This window comes from Hakea prostrata, chromosome 2 (assembly GCF_041222555.1).
Source record: "Hakea prostrata isolate BN-2017 chromosome 2, UWA_Hpros_2, whole genome shotgun sequence".
NCBI lineage: Eukaryota > Viridiplantae > Streptophyta > Magnoliopsida > Proteales > Proteaceae > Hakea > Hakea prostrata.
Genome location: NC_142601.1, coordinates 53,481,803 through 53,501,282, shown reverse-complemented (window position 1 = coordinate 53,501,282; position 19,480 = coordinate 53,481,803). Strand labels below are relative to the sequence as shown.

The 19,480-nt window shown below is 37.8% G+C and overlaps 1 protein-coding gene across 1 annotated transcript in view; it reads right to left on the bottom strand.

Moving 5' to 3' along the window:
• Positions 1–19,480, bottom strand: part of LOC149024882 (protease Do-like 7) — a 118,347-nt gene that overhangs the window by 35,645 nt on the left and 63,222 nt on the right. Inside the window, 3 exon segments of the mRNA XM_089145076.1 lie at positions 5,259–5,765; positions 6,394–6,444; positions 6,446–6,560. Of these exon segments, the coding sequence (XP_089001202.1) occupies positions 5,259–5,765; positions 6,394–6,444; positions 6,446–6,560 (673 nt within the window).

Sequence of the window (19,480 nt, the reverse complement as noted above, 5' to 3'; positions counted from 1 at the left end):
CCTGATTCTGAAAAATTTGATCTTCCATTTTCTGTAATACCTATACTTGATGAGCCACCGATTGAGACACCTCCGGCTCCTATACAGACTTATCAGAGAAAGAAGAAAATGGCAGATGGTCCCAGGCAGAATGATCACTCACATGTACGTATACCCAATGTATTTCTTGTTGCTAATAGTTTTGTAGACCTACTGATCGCTGTTTGGAAACTAAAAAGATTTTGCACTTAGAAAAAATACAGTCAATGTCGCCTACCCCATAACCAACTTTGTAGCTACTTCTCATTTACCTTCGGCCTATCAAGTCCTTGATAAATCCCTTAATGATCACCCTATACCCATTTCCGTAACCGGATCTCTAAATAATCCTGGCTGGAAGGCTGCGATGGACACTAAAATGGATGCTATGCATTCTCATAACACTTGGACATTAGTGGACCTACCTCCTGGAAAAGAATTTGTGTCGATTGGTTTATGTAGTTAAATACCATGCTAATAGGACAGTTGAGTGCTTGAGAGCACGTCTTGTTGCCAAAGGATATACCCAGACATATGGCCTAGACTATTTTGAGATATTCTCACTAGTGGCAAGATTAAATTCAATTTGCATTCTTTTTTCACTTTTTTCCAATTTGGATTGGCCCTTGTCCAGTTAGATGTCAAAGCAACATTTCTATACATTGATTTTACAGAAGAAGCGTATATGGAGCAACCTCCTGGGTATGTTGCTCAAGGGGGGAATTCTACTAAGGTATGTAAACTCCATCGCTCCATCTATGGCTTAAAACAATCACCAAGAGGATGGTACGATAAGTTTGTTTCCGTTGTTTCAGAAATTGGCTTCTGGACATGCTACTCATATCATTCAGTGATGGTAAAGAAGGAAGGAGACAAAATTGTGGCTCTAGTTGTCTATGTAGATGACATCATCATATCCGGAAATGATAGGGAAGGCATTGATAAAGTAAAAACTTATTTACAACAGTAATTTCAGATCACCACTTTGGGCTAACTAACCTATTTCTTGGGAATTGAGGTGGTGAGAAGTCAAAAAGGAATAAGTCTCTCCCAAAGAAAATATGTCTTTGATTTACTGGCTGAAACTAGCAAAGTTGACTGTAAACTAGCTGAAACCCCAATGGATGGAAAATTTAGTCTTCATCATGATAATGAGGAAGACTATGAGGACCCCCATAGGTACCCATAGCTTGTGGGTAAGTTAATTTATTTAACAGTCACGCGACCAAATATTTCTTATGAAGTAGTAGTGGTGAGTAGGTATATGCAAAAACCTAAGAAGAAACATTAGGGAGTTGTATGCAGGATCTTGAGTTATTTAAAGATGTTCTAGGAAAAGGGTTAATTTACAAACCCAATGCAAGTATCGAAGTTCAAGCAGAATCAGACGCAGACTGGGTAGGTTCAACAGATGATCGAACTAGCACATGTTATTGTACCTTCCTTGGTGGAAATCTCATCACTTGGCGGGGAAAGAAACAAACTATGGTGGCACTTTCTAGTGCAGAAGCTAAATACAGAGCAATGGCCCATACAATGTCAGAATTATTTTGGATTAAGGGCTTATGCAGAAGCTTGGATTAAAATGAAAGAACCTATGAAACTATTTTGTGACAACGAGGCAGTGACCTACATTGCCAGAAATCCCGTCTTTAGGGAGCGCACTAAGCATATTGAAGTGGATCTCCATTTTGTTCGAGATGAAGTACAAAAAGATGCCATTGTTACCCATCTAGTTCGATCACATGATCAGTTGGCAGATTTGTTTACAAAAGCAGTTTATGGACCCTCCTTCAAATCTGGATGTGCTACACTTGGCCTTGGTAATGTATATTCTCTGACTTGAGGGGGGGGGGGGGGGTCACCAATAAATGGGCTACAAGTTTCTTGTAGTGCAAGTCAAAGCAGTTTTTGGATGTTAGTTTTTGGTTCTAATTTGGACTGATATTTACTTTCCTAAATGGTATAGGACTGTAACTCTCTATTATAAATAAAGGATTACAAGAGGAGGAGAGGATACTCACATGATACATCTCTCTCCATCTTCTCCTCTCCCACCATCGTCTCATGTTGAATTTTGTTCTTGACTGCTCCACTGCCTAAGAGGGATACCAAGACAAGTGCCTAGAGACTGAAAATTGGGAATCTCTATGTGGGAACCTGTAAGATTGAAGCCACTTATGTGGTTTAGACTAAATACATCTCATCTATAGATGAAGCTTAGGTGGTCTAAGACACAAAAGAAGAAATGGTGCGTAATGAATTAAACCTTGTTGCATAGATAGTTGTGTAAATTGCTTATTGGGCTGGAGAAGATCACTGTATTTGCACTTATCAAACTCCAAGGTAAAAAATAAAGGGAAGAGTGTTACTACCCAGGATCGAGACTGAGGATGGATGATAATTTCTTTATGTAAACTTTTGAATCCACTCTAGTGTATTTTAATATTTCTAGTGGAAGTTCTATAGGTCCAGTTGTTTAACCAGCAATGATGCATGGTGCAGAGTATTGGGCTGTTAAGAAGCATCATATAGATACTTAGTGTAGCAAAAATAAGGATGCTAAGATAGATAAGTGGCAAAACTAAGAAGGATAAAGTAAGGAATGATCATATTAGAGTTGGTTTAGGAGTAGCCCCGATAAAAGATAAGATGCAAGAAACTCATTTGAGGTGGCATGACCACATTCAATGGACGCCTTCAAATGCCTTAGTATAGAGGACTGTTTTAAACCCGATTGAGCGAACTAGAAGCTGACCTAAAATAGCCTTAGGAGAAGTGGTGAGAAAAGATATGCATGGCTTAGGCATCATATCTAGTATGGCCTCACATAGAGCTGATTGGAAGGCAAGGATCCATGTAGCCAACCCTATTTAGTTGGGGTAAGGCTGCTTATTTCTGTTGTTGTTGTTGTTTAAGTTGTATAGGTCTAGTCAAATGGGAAATGGAAAATAGTTGTAATTAAATCTGGACATTTGTACACTCTTGTATTGTAGTATAAAATGTATATGGGTAAGAGGTGCTATCAGTTCAGTTCCATTAGTCTTTCTCCTTCTTTACATGATTCCGCATTGTTTATTTTATTAATCTGATTCTAGCTCCGAAGGTTAAAGTGAACTGCCACAGTTCCTAGCAGGGTTTCGGTGATCTGGGCCCTGCTTGACTCTACAATTTGGGTCATGACATCGACCTGGCTTGGTCCAGCCCTACCCAGCTGATAAAATCAGGGTGAGGCTAGGGTATTCAGGATCAAGGTCAGGATTTTAAAAAGCCCAGCCCAACCAATAGGAGGAATTTAGAGGTCGAAGCATATTTAATTATATTGGGACATTTGGGCAAAGTATTGATAGTAGATACATTTGGACATGGGTATAAATGTATTGTTGTATATATGTCTTTCCTCACTACTTGTCATAATGCCTTTAAGCTAGCTCCTTTTATCAGAATCACAGGGTGACAATTTCCCATTGGATATCCATCTTTCCATTTCCAAGTTCCAACAATATTCTGATTTTATTACCTTATGCCAAAGAGCATGTTGTTCATCAGGGAACTCAGAACAGCCACTCAGCCAGAAAAAAAAGAGGCACTACAAAGATGAACATTCCTTTCTAAGACACCAATCCTCAACAGATGAACTAACTGTGTCCCCAATCAATGACATGGTCTTTGTCTCCAGGTCCCCACAAAACCCGTTATGATTTCTTCTATTTATCCAACAATCTTTCTAAGGATTCTAAGCAAGACACTACCAAGGATTTTGAGATTAGGATTCAATAAGGTAATTTTCAGTTGATACCAACATTTTGAAAAGGTAGACCCCTGTGTTTGTAATCAATTACATCTACTACTCTTGAAAAAAAAAATCAATTATAGATGCCCCCTACTATTAATAATTGAAAGCTATAAATGGGCAGCTCCACTGAAGTAGTAAGGGGGCATTTGTAATTGATTTTTTTTCAGGGGTAGTAGATGTAATTGATTGCAAACACAAGGCGTCTATATGTAATTTGCCCTTTTGAAAAATCTTCCAGCAATGGGTCCCAAAAACTAAGAGAAATGGAAGAATCTCCCAAAGGGTAGCACAAAATAAGACCATAGCAATCCATAAATTTTAACTAAAGGACGGAACTCTTTCTTCAATTGACTCCTGATACCATGGAATTCTCTAGTTTGTGTAACACTGATTATATTCAGCTGCATGATACAATGGCATGACGACTGAAGAGGTGGAGGCTAATTATGTTCCATAATCACAGTGGTGCGGTTAAGAGTGTCCAATTAGGCAATTGGACCTCATAAGACTTTATTCTGAATCTCTGACCATGGATGGGTTTAATAGACCTTAGCCTTCTAATCTTTAGTTTCATTGATGTACTGGACCTAATTCATAACCACAAAAAGTGGGGACAGTTTTAGCATCAGGAATAGTAGTTGAACTGAGTTGTTATACTTAATAGATGATTTAAATGAAGAATGACTTTTTTCAAATGGGTTTCGGTGTTCCTGAGATTGTTATACCAAAAACATTTTCTTCTCTTCTATTGTTGTCTCTTCTCCCTCTAAAAAAGATCCTTCTAATCTCTTGTACCTCCGTTTCTGTCAATCTGAATTATTCCCTGACAACCTAATTGCTTCTTTATCTCAAATCTGATGACAGATTAGATTACTGGGGTTCCTAGCATCTAAAATCCCTGATCAAATTAGTATCAGAGCAAAATCTCTAATTCCAATGGCATATGACCATGAATTAGTAATCTTTCTGCAGAGGAATTTCTGATTGCATCTTCTAATATCAAATCAGATATTCGAGTACTTATAGATCATATCAACAACATCTAAAATGAAGTGCACAGCCTGCTAGAAACCTTAGATGATGAGTATGTGGTGCTAGGAAAAATGGACAGAAAAAGTGATGATCAATGTGATGTTAATGGCCTGATAAGGGCTGCAGTTTAAGAGTTGATCGACAGTTCTAATTAAACTGTTTCCAGCTTTACAGGGGAGTTGTTCTCTTAGAAAGGATGCACATCAGGGTAAGGTCTATCCTGTCATCACAAAAATGTGCCAAGTGCACCAAATCCATACTGAAGTCTGGTATCGGGACCCAAGACTCCCCCCCCCCCTTCATTAAGTTTCCGAAAACAAATGATTTAACAGAAATAAAATACACAGTTACAGCGGCATTACAGAATAACGAAATGAATAATATTATGTAGTATAAAAAATACCAATCTCACCTCAAACATTACAAGAGTAGGCTCTATCACTCGCTCAGCTACAGATGCATTAGCAGCTAATGCCACTTGATCATCTCTGAAGCCCATGTTTCCCAAGGTTCTTGGCTCCTCCAACTTTTCCTCTGTAGGATCTTGCATTGAACAGTCAGATGTAATAGCACCATCCACAGATAAATGCTCTTCTACTCTTAGTTTTTTAGTATCAACACTGGATTCTTCCTGAGAGCGTGATTCCTCTGCAGATTCATAACAAGTATCCATTCTGTTTAAGCCAACAGCATACTCCTTCCTGTTCTTTTGTATCTGTTGTACCATGACAGCTTCAGCTTCTGTTGATGCTACTGTCCCACTGGCCAATCTGTCACCATTGATGCTGGAAGATACAAGTCGTGACCTAGGACCAGGAGCAAATGCAGGTTTTGCTGTCCATAGTCCAGAACTATCATCACGAGTGTAGACTTGTGGGGCAGCATACCATTCATGCCGATCAACTGTAACCAGGACAGACTGCAACCATCACAGAAATAAAAGCTTTACAAATTTTGCAACATGTTGACTTCAAATGGGCTATGCAAAACGTACCAGGGAAAGCATAGAGAGAGACTCAAGGACACGACTAACATAAAAATTTAAAAACTATTGAAGTCCCCACCTCCACCTTGTTTAATTTTGATGGGAATGGTGAACATAACAAAATTATGGTATTTTCCAACTAAATGTATAGGCTACACGAATCTTGTTTCACCTTTCTACTCGGTTACTCCATTTAAAGTTGTTCATCTTGAAACAAGATCACTTTATATCAGTTACATAAAATTATTTCACTTTCTCATCTAGTCAAACTAACAACAGATATGAGAAATGTCCACAAGACAAAAGTCGAACTATCTCATAAATGTCACTAATTCAAAGAAAAAATAATAAGCGGAAGAAAGAAGCCAAATGACAAAGTGTTCTCTTCTCTAGGTGAATAGCCGTTTCTCCTCAAAATATCAAAACATTATTTGATAACAAAGAATGATTAGAACATAAATGTCACGAGGTACAAAATAGCCTTGCTATTTAATTGACCATTCATGCCTGCACAAATTACATACCTATTATTATTCATTCATCCAAAAAAAAAATCATATACCTTGCTGCGATGCCGATCCCTGTAGCTTATATATTCCAACGGCACTCGTCTCGCCACTAGGCAACTTACTTAAAACCTGGATCAGCTCATCAAGTGTTGATATCTCTTGTCCTGCCAACTTCTTTATTATGGCATGCCGAGGAACTCCTGCTCTATAGAGCATATATCTGCAATTTGTCATTCAGCTAAACCATTTATTACAAAATTTTCAGCTAACGCAAGCACGCACATTAATACACTTGAGAAATGAAATTAAACCAGTGTTTTTTGGTGCTCAAGAAAACCACCAATGTCTACTCATGAGTCATGATATATAGATATAAAGGGAGCAAATAAAGGATAGATACCATCAGAAAACACAAATTATAGATGGCAAGATATTTAACGACAACTTGGAATGCAGTTAGGCTACAAAGTGGCAGATATTTGGAGCATATAGACAGGGGTATCTTAGTGTGTTATGAAGGAAACAATCAACACATTGAAATTTCATTTTGCTACCCACCAAATCAGTACTGAACACAGATAAAACAGATGTACTCTACCTGCAAATAGAGATCTACCATTCCTGTCTTTCCTAATAGCAGATGTTACTACCATTATCAAGGGAGGGAGGGGGGCGGGGGGATAATAATAATACCAACAATAATAATAAACGATAAAAGAATGAATTACCCTTATCCATAGTTATGAGGCACCAGCTGGGCATCTACGCAGATTTTGGGGGCTTAGGAGACTACGGCTGTAATGGTATTGAACACCTTAATTTATCAACCTAGGTATTTGGCCCTCGTATCATTTGAGTAAATATTTTCATAATAAAACATTTACTTTAAGATATACTTCATAAATAAGCACATATTTTTTATTTGAGTCCCATAAAATAGTAAAAAAAATAACCTCAACACTACTTCAAAAGTCACGTAAACTTCCTATTACTGAAAATGTTTGATCTATTGTAAAACAAAAATTAGAAATAAATAAATAAAAAAGAAGAAGAAGAAGAAAAAAAAGGAGAGAGAAAAAAGATGATCGGTATGTGAAATTGACTATCCAATGTTGGTGTTTTTTCCCAAACCTAAGAATTCCATTTATCATAATATGAAAAAATTGCTGAAAACCATGTATGGGATGAAATTCACTCTTTTTTTATTTTTTTTTTTTATCAAGGATCAAGGTTTTGGTTTCAAGACCAGTTTTGACTTGGCCAAAAGCCAAAATCTCGAGGTTTCGTACTTTTCAAGCAAGTTTTTTACCCTAGGTTTCGGCGCTTATATGGTCTCCATTCATTTGATTTTTTGCCTCCTACCTATTTAAAGCATAATAAACACAATGGAATTGGTAGTCTGCCAAAAAAGCCATCGAAAAGTTATCATTCAAGTATACTAACAAATGACTGGTTCTGAGAAGTACAAATTGTATCGTATACATACAATCATCAACATACATGAATTGTTAGACAGAATGGTTACACATACAAGAAGTTAACAAAATACAACGACCAACTAGATTAAGTGATAGCTCATTCAAGGCATGAACTAAACAAAAATGAAAAAATGGGAAGTCTGGAATTGTTGGGTATGGCTCATGCTTCACATTCTGTCGCTAGTAGACATGGGGGTCCCAGTGGGGGTGTGGGGGCAACAACCCCGAGCCTATAGAGGCCTTCCATCACTTTGGGCCTCAGAGTTTCCTTTGTAGTTTGGGCTTTGGCCCATGAATAACTGTCGTGGCTTAAGAGGTGTTTAAAGGCAAAGGAGGAGCAAAAGAGCTGTTTGAAGGTGAAGGAGTCGTGGAAATAAGGTGAAAACGAGGTAGAAATCACAAATACAAGAGAAATCAACAAATATAGGTCAAAATCTAAGCTGCAAAACCAAGGCAAAAAGGTCAAATCCTGCAATATTTTGCAGGTTTCGAGCGAAATAAAGGATTTTGTAAGGAAATATTGACCGAAACTGGTCGTTTCAGTCAAAATTTCAGTCTGTTTCGACTGTAACATTGCACCAAAACGAAATATCTGAAGTTTTATTTCAATTTTGAAAAACGCAGATATTTTGGTCGAAATTTATTCCAAGGTTTTGATACACAAATAAAAATTATCCTTTTTCATTCTGAGTGACTTTCACAACATTCACGCTCAAGGGTCAATTAAAACATAATTCCTTGAATTTAAATCAAATATCAATTAAATTGGAATTGTTGGAAAGCTGGTTTTGTAGTCTACCTAACACAAAAATTCTCATATAAGAAGATAGAATCATTTGACGAGTCAAAATTTTGCATCAAGAAGCCTTGTGCCAACTATATGGGGTCGGCTACATTAATCCTTGCCTTCCAATCAGCTCTATTTGAGGTCATCCTAGATACAAGGCCTAAACAATGCATATCCCTTCTCACAACTTCTCCTAAGGTTATCTTAGGTCTGCCTTTAATTCTTTTAATTCCTTCAATCTGGACTAAATCACTTCTCTGTATAGAGGCATTTAAAGACCACCATTGAACATGGTTATGCCACCTCGATCGACTTTCTCGTAACTTATCATTTATTGAAGCTATGTCCAAACTACCTATAATATGAAAATTCCTTACCTTATTCTTCCTAGTTTTGCCATTCATCCATCTTAACATTCTCAACTTGCTACATTGAATTTATCTATATAATGTTTTCTAACAGCTAAACACTCTTCACCATACATCGTACCTGGTCGTACAATAGTTCTACAGAATTCCCCTTCGAGATTTAAATGAATACGTCGTTCACATAAGACCCCGGACACACCTCTCCACTTTATGGGATCCCCTTTTATATATTCAGTGAGACAAGGTACCCACCTCATTGAATCTCTTTCTCACCAAGTTTCACCACCTCATCATCTACCCAATCACAAAGAAAGTTACACACTAGATATTCTTGCCTCGTTCCACTTTGTTTTAAGCCTTTTGATGATTCTAACTTGATATTTAATCCCTACTTGTGTCTCATCTACCAAAACAGTATTATCAATAAAAAGCATATATAGGAACCTCATCTTGAATGTCTTTGGTTAAATCATCCATTATAGCAAATAAATATGGGCTTAAAGCTGATCCTCATGTAGCCCAACGCCCCAATTGTACTTGGAAAATCACCAGCTTGTCTCCCTATCGTTCTTATACTTGTCACTGAACCATTATATATATTTATGTATGTCCAGATATTTATTTGCAACATTCCTTTTCCTTAGTACTTGCCAAATTAAAACTCTACGGGCTCTATTATTAGCTTTTTCTAGGTCAATAAAAACCATATGAAGATCTTTCTTACACTCTCTAAACCTTTCCATAAGTCTCCAAATAAGGTAAATAACTTCCATTGTAGATCTTCATGGCATAAAATCAAATTGGTATAATAGTGGTTTCTTGTCTCAAACAGGCTTCAATTACTCTCTCCCATAATTTTCGTAAAATGACTCATCATTTTTATACCCCTCTAATTATTATAGCTTTGGATATCTTTTTTTTGTAAATTGGGACGACAATATTTCTCCTCCATTCATCTGGCATTTCCCTTATAATCTTATTAAACAACATAGTTAGCCAAGCTAGCCTATAGGCTCGTTAGCTCTTCCATACTTCTACTAGATTTCATCAAGAACTTGTGCCTTGCTGATGTGAACAGAGATTGACTGCCCTAGCCAAAACCTAAAATGGTCCCCAAGGCCCACCCAAGCAAGCTGGCCGAACCCTAGTACTGGGGTATTTTGGGCATTTTAGGCCCTATTTCACTGCTGGAATCTAATTCTAGAATTCTAGCTTTATTAGTAGAATCGAGTTGGTTTCATTAGTTAAGTTGTAGTTAACATAAGACTCTTTTTACAAGAAGAGTTCCTACCTTTTAGGAGTTTGTTTTTTCATTAGAGTTTGTCTTCATTAGTGGTTGTGATTTACTTAGGAGTCTTCATTAAAGAGGATTCTTATAGATAAGTTAGTCTTTTATTTCAAGAAGAATTCTTTTTTTAAGGTGGTCATTTACTCGTTAATTAATTATAAAAGGGTATCCTAACTTATAAAGGAAACCCTAGTTAAGTTGGTCCTTAAGTCTTAGTTGAGTCAAGATAGAGTCTCCCAGTTTGAGTTTAGTCGTTTCTTTTGATTTAAGGCTAGAAATAAGCCAGCTTATGATCGTAAACTTCGGTCTGCATTGAAAAAAGATTGAATATTGCTTGTAGGAAACAAGTCGGGGATCTCTTCAGGAGGGCCTCAGTGGTTTTATAGCTTTTTAATTCAATTGCAGCAGCCCTTCTTCAACAAATCAGCAGCTCTCTCATCTCCAGCAATTAAACAAGTAAGAACCAGCAACCCAGCCCCTTCTCCCAGCTCCATTCCCCATCGCAGCCCCACCCCAACCCCATTGCATCCCCTCACCTTCCCCTTTCCTGCACAACACCAAAGAACCAGCCTATGTCCATCACAGTCCCTTAGCAGCCTTTCCACACCCCCTGCGAACCTTCCCAAGCCCTCCCCTACCCCAATGATCAATGTAGGACCCTTCCCCTCCCCCTCAAACCCAGTGGCCCCCTCCCAACCCGCTCTATGACTTGTGGCACCAGAAAAGAGCAGAAAAAAGAAAGGAAAAAAAAAAGACAGGAAAGAAAAAAAAAAAAAAGAGTCAAGAAAGATTGCCTAAGATCCATTCCCAAAACTTTATATTCCCATCTTAGGAATCATCCCCTCAAGCTACACTAGACCCTACGTAATCATCCAAATTATCTCTTTCTTCTTTCCTTCAATTGTAAGGAGAATTTCTGGAAATCTCAAAAATCATCCCATAAAGGTTTTTGTAAAACCCTTAACAAACCTTAGGACCCCAATTGTGTTTCTTTATCTTCCTTTGAATTCCCACCTACCCATAGGTTCCCCCAAAATTACTAGATTAGTTGTTGAAAGATTCTAGGCGAATCCTTAATTCTAGGGAATTTTTCCAAGAAACCTTTACCCTGGAATCGGGTTCACAACAATTGGTATCAGAGCTGCAATTTCCAGCAAGTCCTAGTACACCATACCAGAGCAATAGATTCAGAGTTATAGATGAAGCAGAAGTAGCCAAGAGAATGGAAGAACCAACTAGAGACTACTTCCAATCTCATCATCATATGATTCATATCTACAGAGGGATACGACAACCACAAAAAGCTCCAGAGGTGTACGAGTTGAGAACTTATGACAGCATCAATGAGCTTCAGGTATTCTTTAAGTGGCTCTATGATCTTGATCACTATTTTGATTAGCATTAATATTCAGAGAATGGCAAGAAGGGGTTTGCATACAATCAACTGGTGGAATACACTCGTGAACAATAAGACCACAAAGGAGACAAATGATGTATGAAGGCACTGCATCCAACACTTGGAAAGAGATGTTAAGGGTGTTGAGCAAATTATTCTTCCCACAAGAATATCAAACTAGGTGACATCAACAACTCCTAGAAGTTCACTAAATCTGATGGAAGAAACCAAGAGGACTAGTATAGAGGAGCAAGGTATAGTCATATCAGCAATTCAAGTATGAGAATCCAGTGTTTGATGATATTGAAAGAACCCATCATCACTCGCCACCCAACTTGGAAGAGCTAGTTGGGCCTTATTATTTTCGTGAGTATGATCAAAAGTTACACAACAGTTAAGAGTATTGTCCATAGGAGAGATCTACCATCCACCAATACCTCCACAATTTTCCCCTACCCTCTTAGGACAAACCACAAGCGAACATGCTACACCAACTACAACAACCCTAGCTACTACAACAAGGATCACCTAGATAGTGACTGTGATGGGGACATCACACCACGACCACCGCCTGTTACTACAAAAGGCAGAGGCGACAGAACCTTTCCATGTGGTTCGACTATTAGAGAGGGTCCAAACTGTGGTCCACTAAAAAGTCCCCCCCCCCGGTTTTAGCATTATGCAGTCATTCTTTGTAGGGGTAGTTCAGGGTTTTTCTTCTCATAGTCTGCAGTAACAAGATTTTATTTGTTTCCTTTATGTTATTGGGGTATTTTTGGATTTTTACTTTAAATATATAACCACCAAACAAGGCACGAAGGTGACTTAGAAGGAGGAAAAAGAAAAGCATGACTGCAGCCCTGTCTCTCCTGGCGAAAATTCTGGAATTTCTATATCTTTGAATGCAATGCCTTATTCCCCTTGTCTAGTCTTGTGGATTGAATGAATAGATTTACTTTGTTCTTCCCTAAGCCTTTAAGTTTTATTTATGCATGTAACTTAAATTTTAATTCCACATAGTTCATTGAGTGTGAATTCAATTGTGAGCTTGTGCAAACCCCTCCCATCATCCCTTACAGTGTCTTAGTTGGTTTAGGATCCTGTTTCTTGTAGAATACCCTAATTTCTAGGGCTGTCCTACATCAAACTGTCCTCAAAGAAGGGGAGATACAATCTCACCAACCAATTACTTCAAAAGAAGTGCAGTGTAACAGTGTCCACCTCTAGAAGCAGCCCTGGAGAACTTTCAAACGACAAAGGACACTTGGACAGCCAACAGGATCCTGATGAGTTAGTAGCAAGTACAGCGATACTGTCCATGCTTTCTAAAGTAATGATAGAGGAGTTCCAAAGAGACTACAAGTTCCAAATCGTGGAAAACCAGGAGGAACCCTAGCCCCTGAAGACAAGGTCATAACAAATGTAGAGAATGCCTCCAAGAAGTACTGGGACATAGTCAAAGTAACAACACCAGCTGAAGACATGCCTAAGAATGTAATTTCTCTGCTTGAAGATCACCATGCCCTTGACAGTGACGTTATAGAGTGGCTGGCCATGAGTTTTACAGAAGCACTAGCCTCTATTACATGCTACACTGGACCCACCCTTGACCCTAAAGGGTATCTTGGAGAAATCACATCAGTAAGGCACTACGGAATCATGACAGGCATCATCAATGACTCTAACCTTGGAGATGAGGCTTTCATCATACCCACTTGGTTTTTCAAGAATAAGGCTCCTAGACTAGAAGATTACATCCCTTGCCCTATCATTTTTCCAAAGTTCTGTCTTGAAGCGGTACTGGCAACCAGATATCCACTACTTCCCAATACAAGATACGAGGACGAGTCAATACCAGCAATTTTTGGAGCATCAAAGCAAGAACATTCGATCTGCACATTCATCACGAGATGAATGCTTTCAAGGAGGGGAGAACTGATGTGAACACACATAGACCCCTCTGGTTGACACCTAGAATGGGCCCCACGACCCACGCAAGCAAGCTGGGCGAACCCTAGTACAGTGGTATTTTGGAAATTTAGGCCCTATTTCACTGCTGGAATCTAATTCCACAATTCTAGCTTTATTAGTAGAGTCCCAGTCCATTTTAAATGTTGTATTTGAGTTGCAATTGAGTTGGTTTCATTAGTTAAGTTATAGTTAAGGTAAGACTCTTTTTACAAGAAGAGTTCCTATCTTTTAGGAGTTTTTTTTTTAATTGGAATTTGTCTTCATTAGTGGCTGTGGTTTACTTACGAAAGGAGTCTTTTAAAGAGATAAGTTAGTCATTTATTTCAAGAAGAATTCTTATTATTAGGTGGTTGCTAAATTAATTATAAAAGGGTATCCTAACTTATAAAGGAAAGCCTAGTTAAGTTGGTCTCTAAGTCTTAGGTGAGTCAACATAGAGTCTCCAAGTTTGAGTCAAACTTCACTCTTTTGATGTAAGGCTATAAATAAGCCAGCCTATGATTGTAAACTTTGGTCTGCATTGACTAAAGATTGAATATTGTTTGCAGGAAACAAGTCGGGGTTCTCTTCAGAAAGGCCTTGGCGGCTTTATAGCTTCTTGATTCAATTGCAGCTCTCCCTCATCTCCAGCAATTAAACAAGTCAGAACCAGCAACCCAGCCCCTTTTCCCACCTCCAATCCCCATCACAGCTTGTCCCCACCCCCTTTTCCCTCTTGCGCACCTAGGAAACCCCACCCCGTGCACTGCAGTCCCCTATCCCCTGTTTCCCCTAACCTGCAACATCTATCCACTAATGTTTCAGAATCAAGAAACACTCAGAACCCCTTCCAAACCTCCATTGAAGCCTCCCCTCTCCTTCCCCTTTCCTGTCCAACAACAAAGAACCAGCCCCCGTCCATTGCAGCCCCTTGGCAGCCCCTCCGCACCCCCTGCAAAACTTCCAAAGCCCTCCCCTACCTCTCGATCAATGTAGGACCCCCTCCCCTCCTCCCTCAACCCAAGTGTCACACTCCCCACCCTCTCCATGACTTCTGGCGACAAGAAAAGAGCAGAAAACAGAGAAAACTGAAAAATAAAGGAAAAAAAGACAGGAAAGAAAAGAAAAGAAAAGACTCAAGAAAGATTGCCCAAGATCCATTCCTCAAAACCCTAAATTGCACATCTTAGGATCATCCCCTCAATCTACCCTAGATCCTACCTAATCATCCAAATTATCTCATTCTTCTTTCCATCAACCTTAGAGAGAATTTTTGGATATCTCAAAAATCATCCCACGAAGATTTTTGTTAGACCCTTAACAAACCTTAGAATCCAATTGTGTTTCTTCATCTTCTTCCCAATTCCCACTTACCCATGGCTCCCCCAAAATTATCAGATTAGTTGCTGAAAGATTCTGGGCAAATCCTTAATTCTAAGGAATCTTTCCAAGAAACACAAACCCTAGAATTGGATTCACATCACTTGCCTACTTTCATCCTCCTTAGAGCTTCTTTTATTTTGGATATCATTATTATCCATATATCCAAGAGACCAAAATAATTTTCCTAAATTGAAAGCAACTTAATTACTTATAGATAGAATCACATTTTCTAGGAATAGTAAACCACTAATGTGAGACTAAGTGCATTAGAATGACCACCAATTCCAAGAATAGTATAAATCAAATTTATATTTTGAATCAGGGCTGCAACAGGGCCAGGTCGGGCTTTTCCAATCCCAATCTCAGCCCTATATATTTTTAACTAAGCCCATTCTTGCCCTGACCCTAATTCAGGGCTTAGAATTCTTGTCCCTGGCCCTAAGCCCTACAAGCCAAACGAAACCCATTCCTGCCCTAAATTGTCCCTGATGGCCTTGACCTTGTCCTCGTTTGGCCCTGCCTTGACCCTAACCTTGTCCCTAATTGGCCTTGACCCTAAATGAGTTCCCTGATTGGCCCTGACCCTATCCCTTTCCCTGTCCCTTATTGGCCCTAACCTTGTCCCAGTCCCAGATTTGCCCTGACCCTATCCCAATCCCAGATTGACCCTAACTCATCCCTGTCCTAGATTGACCCTGACCCTAACTCTGTCCTTGACTGGCCCTGACCCTCACCCTATCCCTATCCCTGATCAAATTTGAATCATATATATAATTAATATGCATAATCTAATTTACTGTTAATTTTGAATCTAATCTATTGTTCAACTTGAACCATCTAATATATAAAAGTATTGGTCCATTATAAACGTATTATATAGTTAGGTGATTAACAAATACAATTTGATGTTAATGTTTAGAGGTTGTCATTAGTCTAATTTTAATATAATATATATATATATATATATATATATATATAGAGAGAGAGAGAGAGAGAGAGAGAGAGAGAGAGAGAGAGAGAAATTATTAGTGGCACTTCGTGATTTGTCTTTTGATATTAATGTCACCACAAAACAAATCAAAATATCAGCCGCACCCCTAGTAGTCCCTACCAATAAAATACATTTTAAAAGACAAAAACAAATCAAATGGCATAAAATATCTATCATACCGTATTAATTAAAACCTAATTGCTTTTACCTAGAAAAAAAGTAAAAATACAAAAAACATTCACCTTTGAACAAAGATTATTATAATTTTATTCTTCCAAATCAATTTTATTCGAATAATACCAATAATTTTTGCCAATTTCGGATGGAAAAATATTACATTCTAGCAATGATTTATTTGTCAATCTCTTTGCAAGTTGATTTTATGTTCATTTGATTAATTCATTAGTCATTAGAAAAAAAAAGATATATACAATAGATATTAAATACTTCACATCATTCAAATTTCTCTTAAGAACCTTCTATTTTGAAATTTTACTTTGATGTTCCAAATTAGGTATAAGAATGACATGAATTGGTTTTCAATTATAATTTATAGTGTGGCAAGTACACATATTTACACTTAGTTAAACTTGTTTTGTGTGATGATCATTAAAAAGTACCTAAAATAGTTTAATTGGAATTTTGACCATAGAATGCCCAAGTTAAGAATAACAATTTGTGACCTTAAATTTATTGCCTTTAAATGTACCCTAATTTAATTAGAATGTTGATTCTAAAACAAACTAATTAAATTGGATTAGAACTTTGATTCTAAGTAAGTCAACAATTATTTACATATATGTATTTGATAAGAATGTAGGATGTAAAAAATGATAGTCTGTTTTGATTGTAACATATTAAAAATAAAAAATAATTTATGTTTACTAAATGACAGCAACAAAAGAAATAAAAAATGATATAAAACTAAGTGGACTTATTGGATTAGAATGACTTAGGGTCAAAATCAAGGCTTGGCTCAAGGTTAGTATGAAGGTCAATATTAGGATGAAAGTTAGGGTCAAGATCAGGGCCAAAATCAAGGTCAGAATCAAAGCCAAAATCAAGGTCAAGATCAATGAAAAAATCATGGTTAGAATTAGGGCCAAAATCAGGGACAAATAGTTATCCTAGGCCCGCCCTTGGCCCTGATTTAGGGCCAAAATATTTTTGCCCTAACCCACGTTCAACGCTAAAATTTTGAGCCCAAGCCCTATCTGGGCTCAAGGAGAGCAGGGCAAGTCAAGGCCACTAAGGCCAAACTTGCACCCCTAGTTTTGATTGTTTTAAGCTTTCATTAACTTGTTTCTTTAGTTTTGATCTCTTCCAATTATATGTTTGATTTTGATGACTTAATGTGGCTTAATATTAATTTTTTTTATGACTCAATATGACTTAACATTGATTTTTTATTACTTTATATGGCATAATGTTCAGATTATATAAGATTAAGGGATATATTATGCCATATTGAATAAAATTAGGAAGGAGTGGATACAAAAAATAGTACTTGGCCTTGTCACATAAGCACTTAGGGAGCTCTCCATTGAATTAGGTCACCTCTTTGTCTTGGAAAGCATGCACAATCTTTCAGATAGCTAAAATATTTGACAAGTTAACCTCCTATGAAAGTTATTATCGATACCATAGCCAACATGATATATTGATATTGGTTTATGAGAATCCAAGTGGAGGTTTCTACCAAGGTTGTCAAGGCATCGCTTGCGCATCCTCACCCTTTTTTGGGTCAAGGTGACCTGGTGTTGCCATGTCATGTTGGTTTTCGTTGCCCTCTATTGCCTTGCCTCGACTTGACAACCCTGGTTTTTTCTCTTGATAATACATGTATAACTCACCCACATCCATTATTCCATTTATATATTGATAAGGAGCAATACAGATTGTTAAAAAAATAAATAAATAAGTACAAACATAGGTCAAACCATGTGGTGAACCCCAAGAATAAAGTAACAGTAGAAGAGCTCCAGATATACAAACAAAACATCTTTCCTAACATAACAAAAGGCAAAAAATCTATTGAACAATGATTGTCGCTGACTTAATGGTTTACCCCCACTTACTCACCTACAAACCATCATACAAACACAAAGGTAGAGCCATGTCTCACAACCACTAACTGACTAGATCAGTGACCACCCTGTCTGCTAGAATTCATATGTTTAAGGGTAACCTTGTCTAGTTATAGTATATTGTAATATTGTACTTTCACTTTCTACATTTTAGCTGCCCAAGGTGATTATGTAACTCATTTTCTTCTCATTAGTGATGTAATCTAGGTTTGTTGGAATTGGAGACAGTACTTCAACACACAATGTTCTACAATCTTCTCTTCTTTCTGACTTCTCTTGTTATTTACATCAGCAACTTATTTTTCAATGAGCATGAATGAAGAACATAGAGGCACCAAATAACCCATATCATTTGAAGAAATAGGATTCCAATGCCCGCCTCAATTGAATCCAACAACTGCCATGTTATCACCAGCCAGTGCTTTCTTTTTCTTTTCACCCTCATTCAGCCAGTAATACAATTGAGGTTTGGCTCCTTTGGATCAACCCAGGGTTTCCCTTGATTTCCTCACGTTCTTACTCTATCAATGTTGTCTAAAGTGAAAATGAGTGGTTATTATTTGGGATCTAAAACCTTTAGGCATCATTTGTTTGCTAGATAAAATGGGGTGGGAAAAATAAGCATGTGGGACCCACCTGTGTGGGGTGGGGGAATATAAAAGGAAAGGAAATGATTTTGTGAAGAAGTTGCAAATGTGGATCCCACATTTATTATATCCCTCACTTCCCCCCACAAAATCCCACTAAATTATTGGGGCTTTAAAATGGGGTGGGATGAGAAAAGTAGGGTGCCATGTCAGCAGACAAGGTTCCTTAAATCAAGGAACCTTGTCTATTGACTTCCCACCCCCAATGAACCAAACAAGCCAAGCTTTAGAATTGTGGAAAAGTTAACATTTTTTCACCCCTTTTTCCCACCCCATTTAAAATTCTTGCAACTAAACGATACCCTAATAAAATTAACTTTAATCAAGTCATAGGAACTTCAAACTGTTTCAGGTCTGGCTCTCATCTCAGGAAGAGCAATAACTATGTGTTTTTTCCTTTTTTGGAGTTTTCACAACTACCAAAGTGTATCTTGACCATGGTACGAGATTCTACCAAAGTTTCGGTGAATTTCGACCCATCGAAATTGAATGTGGGGTTGAAATCAAGTTGAACAATATATTGACCAAAATTTTCACAAAATCTCAAGATTTCCATCCTATTTTGAAGTTTTGGTGTTTTGATAGGCCCATATGTTACAAGAAAGAAGGAATAATAAGAGGTCTCGACAAAACAAAGATCATTCTCTTCAAGATTTCAACAGGTTGGGGGGGGGGGTCCACCATTGTTAATACCACTAAACTGATTCTTGAAGCCTGCGTCTCTCACATTTTGATGGAATGTAACTTTCGCAGATGAACTACCAA